Source organism: Brassica oleracea, chromosome C7, assembly GCF_000695525.1.
Source record: "Brassica oleracea var. oleracea cultivar TO1000 chromosome C7, BOL, whole genome shotgun sequence".
Lineage (NCBI taxonomy): Eukaryota > Viridiplantae > Streptophyta > Magnoliopsida > Brassicales > Brassicaceae > Brassica > Brassica oleracea.
The window spans coordinates 48234041-48243832 of NC_027754.1; the positions used below are offsets into that span (position 1 = coordinate 48234041).

At 36.3% G+C, this 9792-nt stretch overlaps 1 protein-coding gene across 1 annotated transcript; it reads right to left on the minus strand.

Moving 5' to 3' along the window:
- Positions 1-1160: 1160 nt before the first annotated feature.
- Positions 1161-2761, minus strand: LOC106304159 (transcription repressor MYB4). Its single transcript, XM_013740556.1, has 2 exons — positions 2091-2761; positions 1161-1961 (listed from the first exon to the last, which is right to left on the minus strand). The coding sequence occupies exons 1-2, from the start codon at positions 2351-2353 to the stop codon at positions 1340-1342; spliced, it is 885 nt and encodes a 294-aa protein (XP_013596010.1). The 5' UTR covers positions 2354-2761; the 3' UTR covers positions 1161-1339.
- Positions 2762-9792: the final 7031 nt, after the last annotated feature.

Here is a 9792-nt window from a genome sequence, read left to right on the forward strand (position 1 = left end):
CAGCGTTAAGTTCGTCTCGTCACCAGAATGATATATCACATGCATGCATGCTTAATCGCCAGTGCAAGTAAATTCATCACAATTTGTAATTGGTAATCATACATAACTTTTAAAGATATCTTATTGGCTGAGATCATACCGATATTTGACCTATTACACGACTAGAGAATTACAGCCAATTGGTCAAACTTAAACACATACCACAATTTGTTTTTGTAGAACAATGGATCTGGTGCCGTACAACTTCAATTTTCACCAAAATATTAACTACAGATTGCAGCTATCGCTAATCCGTTTTAATTCCCTAGCAAATATGGTTATATGTATTTGTCAGCAACTTACCGATCACGTAAACGGTAAACCATATTTATAACAAACAACAACAACAACAAAAAACAATATAGGGAGTGTCTATTATTTTGGGAGCTGAGACGAGATAGTAGTAGAGGGTTCTATCGAAGTTTTATTTTACGAGCCATTCTTAAATTTCTAATTTCAAGCATGAGGCTACATTCAATGAAACTCGTACATTCCTTTCCGTATTCATGCATCCATGTATGTGTACATACTGCCTGTGTGTATATCATATGCATGCATATGGATATGTATGTTCAGTATGTGTATGTGCATCGCAAGTGGACAAAAGATGAGGAAAGGTTGGTATATAGGTTGGTAAGGAGATGGGTAGTGAGAAATAAATAGAGTTTGGTAGAAGAAAGGGTCTCCATTGGTTGTTGCTTCATTTATGGTTTCTTTTCTTTGTTCGTATAACTTTTATTTATTTTCCTTTTATATCTAACATTAATTTTTCTCCTATAACTTATCTGCAAACCTCACTTGGATTTATTTCCATTCCATTTTCTTCAGACGTAATATTTTATTAGACAGCTTAACAAAATATCATCTCTTTATAATCCAATTATTATGTGATGAAAGCATTTTACTAATAATCTTTTTCTCCTTATTTGGCTTATCTCCAACATAGGATAATGAGTTGTTTTTGGGCAACGAACCTCTTACGTACCACATAAACTAATCTCAACCATAAGAAATTATACTCTCATATAAAGTAGAGATCGATCTACAATCCCTATTCGTCTCGTTTCAAACTATGAAACTCAAATTCTAGTTGATTTCTCTATGAAAATCTGATCTGCAAATCATTGAATGTTTACAAATTATACTATACGATCTCAAAAAATTGTTCAGCAAGACTATATATAAAATCCAACAGTAAATTTGTCATACAAAGGGATGAAGAATTTACAATGGAATCAATTCTCTAGGCACAAAAAGAGTTTGTACAGTTACGCGCCTTAGCTAAATTTAACAATTATTATTATTTCATCTCCAAGCTTCTAAAACCAAAAAGACAAGTGTTGGTCTCTTTCTTTGCCAACCCTAAAAAATCGAACCCGTTGCTCATGTCACTCCCCTTGCCACTGCCGTTTCTACCTCCAACAACATCGCATCTCATTCTTCCGCATCTGCACTCCATCCCGTTTATCGTCCCTAAACTGCACTTGAAACAACGTCGTGGTGTTGTTGTCTTTCCCTCTCCGACCAAGCCTTGATGACGATGATCAACAACATCAGGAAGACTGATTCTGAGCTCAAGATTCAAATCTGGAAAGTTCTCTTCAACTGGACACTCGTCTTTTTCTTCTTTGAACGTAACCATTGAGATTTTCTCTTGTTTTCCAGGAAAACTTGTGCTTTCCTGGAATATTTCCACCTTCGGAGTAGAGGAGGAAGAAGCGAAGGAGATATTAATGGTGTTACTCGTGATTGCTTCTAGGTGAGTAGGTTTAGAATCCTGAGAAGCTGACGATTCTTGGATTGGTCTATGAGTTGTTGGATCAATCCCTCGGTTTATAAGTTTTCTTCGTATATGTGTGTTCCAATAGTTCTTTATCTCGTTATCTGTTCTTCCCGGTAATCTCCCAGCGATAAGCGACCATCTATATATATCAACAAAAATAATATATCTACAAGCTTAGACATCGAAATTCCAAGTTATTATTATTATTTTATTTTTTTGCATGAACTACAATATATCTCTAGAGACTGCATATTAGTTAAGTACTCACTTGTTGCCAAGAAGGCTATGGAGCTTGATGATGAGCTCGTCCTCTTCTTCAGTGAAGTTTCCACGCTTAAGGTCAGGCCGGAGATAGTTGATCCACCGGAGACGGCAGCTTTTGCCACACCGGAGAAGGCCGGCGGCTTTGGGGAGAGATCTCCAGCAGCCTTCGCCATGAGCTTTAATGTAAGCTATGAGCCTCTCGTCCTCTTCTTTTGTCCATGCTCCTTTGTTTGTGTGAGCTTTCTCACAACACGGTGACCTTCCCATGCCTTTTTTGCTTATTTCTGTTTTGTGGGTTAGATCTTTATTTCTTGATGTCTTGATATGAAAATGTTACATATATGTATATATACAAGATATATGAATTAATCAAGTCTGTTATTGTTATTATATATATATTGAGGATTGGCTTTTAGCGAGGGTTTAGGCTAAAAGGGTATAGAGGGAGTAAGTTGTTTTTTTTTGTGTAGTGGAAGAAGATTGAAGCATTTGGTGGGGCACTTGGATTTTGGGTTTAGGTTGAAGGTTCAAAGCTTCGTTGCATAGTTTTATATAAGGTTTTGACATAAAGCTAAAGAGGTATATATATACACATAGATACACATATATACAATTGCTTCTAGATGTTAGAGAGAGAGAAAGAGAGTTGAACTTATAATTGCTTCTAGATGTGAGTTGGTGGGAAGGATTTGAATGAGTAGAAGTGTATGGTGGCCTTTCGTTTTGGTTCAATAAGTGAGAAGGTTGACATATATGGTGGATCATGGTCTTTTGATTTATTTTATTTTTAATAAAGATGACAACAATTTAAAAGAGATAAAACTTAAAAGTATCTTATTTGTACATACTCTCTACTTTATAATACGTTTATTTTCAATAAGACTGAACATTTTTTTCTTTTATTTTTCATTTGCATTTAAAACAATTTTCATATCTTATGCTACGAAATAATTATATATATAGAAAATCTGAAATTCAGTAAACTGAAAGTTAAAAAAAAGTTTGTTAATGGCTTTTACTGCCAAAATTGGCCTTAATCTACTCTATTATTATAATATAAACTGGAATCAATAATGAAGAGAAGGGAAAATTTTAGTAGTGGAGGTTGGTGGTAAAGTTAACGATAGCATGATTAGCGGGGTTCTTAGAGTGAATTTATTAGCGGAATATAAGAATCCGTCTCTTAACTTTTAATTAAAAAAGTTAAGAACCGGCTCTTAAAACTCTTATTTAAAAACCGGTTCTTAGTTTTTTAAGTTAAAAGTTAAGAGACAGTTTCTTATATTCCGCTAAAAGCACCTTTATCCCACGTTTCTAGGGTGGATTTTTAGGAAAAAGTGGGTGTGGACCCCACTGAAACCAGAGAAAACGTCTCCAGAAATCGCGAAATAGAAGACGTCTGTTGAACTGTTCGCGGGCTCTACTGACACGTGGCGGTCCGCGATTAGTTTGATTTTAATTTTAAAAAAAAAAAATAATAAATAAGAAACGTATATGCTATAAAAATGCTCTAAAAACCTCTAAGAACCCTCCAATAATCATGGTCATTGTGATTTTGTACAAGTGCAGGTCAACTATAGGCTCTGTGGTTTATACTGGTCAACAGCTTATTCTCTAGTATATAGACTGCATCAGGCTAATTATTGTTTGAAATTAATAATACATATGTCTTAGCCCTAATATATTATGTAAACTCTTCTAATTCATAATATAATCATACATACAATCACTCGCTAAACACAGCATTACCAAATAACTAATTATTATGTGTGGGTATGGTATAATTTGCATAAATATATTGTTTTAAATATCTCTGTCAAATGATGGCCATTGTGATTAGGCCCAGGAAGGATCGGGTATCCGGGCAATTTTAAGATATCCGGATTCGGATCCTTATCCGGCAGATCCATAATTTTACTATCCTTCTCTGGATCCGGAGTTCGCGGATATCCGGGTGTCGGATATCCTTCTAAAAATTATAATATCCAGCGGATATCCGGATCCGGATTTGGATCCTTAAAATAAATAAAAAATAATATTAATATATATAAAATATTAACAATAATTTAAAAATAAAAATATATATAATGTTTTTAATTATTTCTATGTATAATATTACAAAATTTACATAAAATTTATATATACTATTATAAAAATAAAAATATATTAAATAAAATTAGTTTATATATATATATATTACTATTTTTGAAATAGTTATTAATAAAATTTACGGATCTGGATATCCGGACTAAAAAATCAAGATATCCGGATCCGGATTCGGCTTTGACGGATCCAACATTTTACTATCCGGATCCGGATTCGGCCTCTCCGGATATCCGGATTTTCGGATCGGATCCGGATCGGATCACGGATCGAGTCCGGATCTCGGATAAAAGTTCCAGACCTAATTGTGATAATGGTCATGCTTCTTCTATATGTATACAAAAACCAATATACAACAAGAACCGCCAAACAGGATATGCGTGTATATAATATAATAAAGCTTTTGGATATAATAAGAATGTCCTTCTAGAACCTTGACTTAGCATGGTTTTCTTAAACCAGACTCCTATTATTATTTTAACTAGCCAGACTTGAAACCAAGACTTTTTTTTTTTTGCCAAATATTTGAATATCATATAAATATGAAATTGTTTTGTAAACTTTAAAAAATTTGAAAACTAGAAGAGGTTCACCTCGGCAAAAAGAATAAAACTATCGGCAAAATTTGAAAACTAGAAGAGGTTCACCAAGACTTACAAATAAATATTTTAGGAAGGGTTTTAACCTCTTAACTGGACGGGATATAATAACAGTGTTACTATAGCGCTGCCGCTAACCGTATATATATGTCACGTATATTTTTTCTGTAAAATATGATAAAGTGATAAGACTATTCGTTCCATCGTATTTTTGTAACAAATGATGTGATTATGATCGGTGCCGTCCCGGTAAATTTGGTGGCCTAAAACATATTTATATACAATATCATATATTTATACAATATAAATAAATAAATAAATAAATAAATATATATATATATATATATATATATATATATATATGTATTATATTTTCTGTTTGAAATATAAAATGATATAGTAGGTTAGTTATGTCAGATTAATATCAGATAATTAGTAGAAACTTTAGTAAAATAAAAACCACTAGTTTGTTTGAACTATTATTATTGTAATCCTAAATAACACAAAAAATAGAAACACATAGATAATAAATAAATTATTTTAACTGAAAGGAGGTTGTTTCAAAAATATAAAAAAATCAAACTAAGAGAAGAATGCACATGTAAAAAAAAAGAAGGAAACATTACAAGTCTAACATAAACCATAACGTTGAAGGTGCAAACTCCAATTCAAACAAAAAGTGAAAATAATGTTTTTAACCACTTGACCATAATCATTTTTCGGAAAAAAAAATGTGGCCTCTAAAATTGTAAGAAAATTTGTGACCTAAAGCTATTGTTGCTTCACTGGTCTTATGGCAGGGACGGCCCTGATTATGATGCAAGAAACATACTTGAACAATGGCAGTAGGTAGGAGAAGAATACATTAGTTATCTTGTATGTTTGTGTACCTGTATATATATATGCGTTTAAACATAAAGTTGAACTAAATTGTGAAATTTGGTAAGTTAGGTGGAAAATTTGAGAACATTTGAATAAATAATGGTTATTGACAAAGATGGAAAAAACGAAAAAGAGAGAGTTGTTGAATTCAATTTTTAATCTACTGGTATACAACCACTCATTTCATGCATGATGATGGCGCTCTTCTAGAAGGCCAGATTCTCAGCTAGAGCCCAAGATTCTTCAGATCAGCAACAGAAGATATATTCATTTACATTTGATCAAATCAAACCTCAAATCACTTTTTAAAATTCACCAAATACTTTAATTAATTGATTTCTTGTTCTACTTTCTTTGTAATTTAATAAAAGAGCCTAACCAGAATATTGCACAACCACTAACTAACCAAAAAAACACTACTTTTTTTTTTTTCCGTCAAGGTGTAATCATATTAATATGAAGAGGTTTTTCAACAACAAAGTGACTACTACTAAAAACCAAGGCTACCAGTCCCCTGTATAAACAAAACAGAGCAACCTAAAACCAAACTCCAAACAAAAAAACAGAGCAAGAGATCGGTTTGAAACTCAACTCTCAGTTCGAACCACTCAACCGATCTTAAACTTCCTCCCGCTCCCCACAAAAGACATCCAGTCAGAGGGTCCGACTTTCGTTAACAAAGAGCTCGAAAAGCCAGGACGGATGCCCAGCAGCCACATACGAGTTGATGAGCCCATATTTCGTGACACTTTGAGCAATGAAAAAAGCCCCTCTATTAGCTTCTCTGTTGATCACTGAGAGCCTCCACTGTCGAATTTCTGACAATTCCTTTTCCATCTTTGAGACTTGGACAGAAAGGACGGCCATGCTTGTGGTCTTTCTGCTGCACCAAACAACTCTCTAAGCTCTCCTTCAAAAACAATTCTGGATTGTCTTTGGCTCTTCATGCTTTCAAACGCCTACAACACCACTACCAGTCTAGCCTCATCCCTAGTTTTAACTCCCGAGAAGGCTCTTCTACTATGGCAGAGTACCACTCCTCTCTCATTCCTTAGAACCCAAGCTCCTCCAACCAAGCTTTTCCCTTTATCGAATTCCATCCCAATATTACACTTCACCCAGTTCGATTCCGGAGGTTTCCAACTCCGGTAAGATGGTGTACTTCTTTGCCTCTCCTCCTTGATCCATTCCTCCTCAACTACCTGAGCTAAGGACCATTCATTTGCCTCCATAGCCGCTTTCTGAACCAGTTCAAGTGGATCAAGACATCGACCACCAAATAACAATTCGTTCCTCCTTTTCCATAAGTTCCAGACAATCCAAGGCCACACTCTCCTCTGCTCCTCAGTTAACATTCGCTAATTTTCACCCTGGAGAAGATAACTCATATTCGCAAACACAGAATCATGGTCAAACCCATTCACTTTCCTTGGGATTGGAGATAGAGCCCACACTTGTCTTGCAAAACAACAACTAAAGAGCAAATGATTAATTGTTTCCCCCTCGTCCCCACACGCTTGACATCTCAAATCTACTCTCATTCCCCGGGCATAAATGAGATCGGACGTTGGTAGGGCACCACTCAAAGCTTTCCATAGGAACACCCTAATCTTTGGAACTGTTTTAACCTTCCAGACCTTCTCTTTCAAGCCATTAAGGGAAGGGAGCATGAAGGCTTCCGGAATCTTTTCCTCAGCTTTCGATGTGGATGCTAACCAGTACGCTGATTTGACTGTTAGCTGACCACTCTTCACATGTCTCCACGAGTAAAAATCTGGTCTATCGACCACTGGTTGATTGCTCAGTATGAGGTCTACATCGCCTTTGACAAACACCTCAACTAGCTTGGTGACATTCCATTGCTTAGTTACAGTATCAATGAGGGAGCTCGCCCTTAAGTTCACGTCAAAGCTTATATTCTTCACCCATGGGGCTCTCATCCCTTCAGCTGGATCTTCCACCCACTTGTCTGTCCACACCCGAGTGTTAAGGCCATTACCTACCCTGTGTCTCAGCCCCTTTTTTAGCAGATCTCTGCCAAATAGTAAGCTTCTCCAAGCGAAAGATGGTCTCTCCCCTATAGCTGCTTCCAAAAAATTTCCATCATTGAAATATCTGCTTTTCAAGAACCTAGACAGCAGAGATTGTGGCTGGTTTAACGTTTTCCACGCTTGCTTGGCCAACAAGGCTTGGTTGAAGCACTCAAGATCTCTAAACCCCATACCTCCCAGGTGTTTGGGGAGACACATCTTATCCCATGACACCCAATGAGTTTTCTTCTTGTGAGAGTCCATGCCCCACCAATAATCTGCTATGATACTCGTGAGTTTTGAAATCAACGTTTTTGGCAGCTTAGAGCAAGCCATCGGGAACACTGGGATCCCCCCAGCAGTTGATTTGAGTAAAACTTCTTTTCCTCCTTGTGACAGATGCTGAAGATACCATCCCTCTAGTCTCCCTTGTGTTTTCTCTTTTATATATGATAGCAGTTCTACTTTCGATCCAGAGAAACACTCGGGGAGGCCTAGGTACTTGCTTGCACCTCCTTCATTAAAAATCCCAAGGACATTTCGTATATCTGTTCTTATCTCTTCAGCCACTTTTCCACCAAAAGTTATGGTAGATTTTTGAAGGTTTATACTCTGGCCCGTCGCTGCGCCATAAAATGATAAAATCCTTTTCAGTACCACAGCGTGATCCCTCGACGCCTTGCACAGGAATAAGCTATCGTCGGCAAACAAAAGGTGGTGCACTGCTGGACCATCAGGAGTGAACTGCAGACCACTGAACAAACTATTTCTTTCCACCACGTTGAGAAGATGTGTAAGGCCTTCTGTGCATAACACAAAGAGAAACGGTGATAGTGGGTCACCCTGCCGAATTCCCCTTTGAGGAGTGATCAGACCGAAGGGTTGGTCGTTCATTAAAACTGCAAAGGTGACAGAAGTTATACACATCATCACTAACTCCACCCACTTCAGATCAAACCCCATCGCTAATAATAGACCCCTGACATAGCTCCATTCTACTCGGTCGAATGCCTTAGACATGTCGGTCTTTACCGCCATGTATTCTTGCGAAATCTTCGGGTGCACCCTCAGCGCATGTACACTTTCGTGTGCTATAACTATGTTATCAGCAATGTTCCTTTCACTCACAAACGCGGATTAGTTCACTGAAACCAGAGAGTGAAGGAATGGTTGCACTCGTCTGACTAGTATCTTAGATACAGCTTTGTATAGCACCGAACACAAGCTTATTGGTTTCAGATCACTCATATGCTGGGTTGAGTGATTACCAAAAAAAAAAAAAAAAAAAAAAAAAAAAAAACCACTACTTACAAAGAGCGTTTTAAACATCATGGAAATATATATTTAAGTAAAAACAGCTAAGTTCTGCTGAATTATTCTTTATATTTGTATAAATAATTAACGTTTGTTTATCTAATGGGATTGTAAATGATGCCGTGAATGAAATAGCGGTGTGTGATGATGATATAAGAATTGTATTTTCCTTTTGTCAAGCATACTACAGAAGTACAGATGCCCTATAATAATATAAAGTACTATTACTAATTAATTTGTCATTTTCTTAGCGTAAGTGATATGGCTATGAGTTGGATAATTAAATACTAGTATTATTTAGGGTTCATTTGTGACTGAGGACGTGGGATTTGGTTCACCTTCCACTTTTTGTTGTTATTTGTTTTAAAGTGTTTTAATTCCAACGCTGCATTATCTCACGGTAAACTACTAATATGGGATTTTATTTTGAGCAGCGTAAGATACTACTATGGTCTGTTTTTTTTTTTTCCGGTAAAAGTTCTACGTTACTATGATATTCCCTTGCAAAGACGTGAAAATAAGTTGGCTAGTTGGTGACGGTAAAGGATACAAAAAATGGTCTCAGCAATCACACATCCACTGCAAGAAAACAGGAGGATTCTGATGGCCGAAATCGTCAGAAATTCGTCGGAATAGACCGATTCCGACGAATTTCTGACGAACCTATCCGTCGGTATCGTTTTGTCGGAAAAAAAAATTCGTCGGAATTTCGTCAGAACTTCCGACGACTTTCTGACGAATACCGAGAAACGTCATTCTGACGAACTTCCGACGATAT

What these genes read in the sequence shown, in the direction of transcription:
- LOC106304159 (XM_013740556.1), bottom strand. Translation starts at nt 2,353, where the DNA reads ATGGGAAGGTCACCGTGTTGTGAGAAAGCTCACACAAACAAAGGAGCA. An exon ending in CATAGCCTTCTTGGCAACAA is followed by an intron (nt 1,962 to 2,090) that starts GTGAGTACTTAA and finishes TGATATATATAG; the next exon opens with ATGGTCGCTTATCGCTGGGA.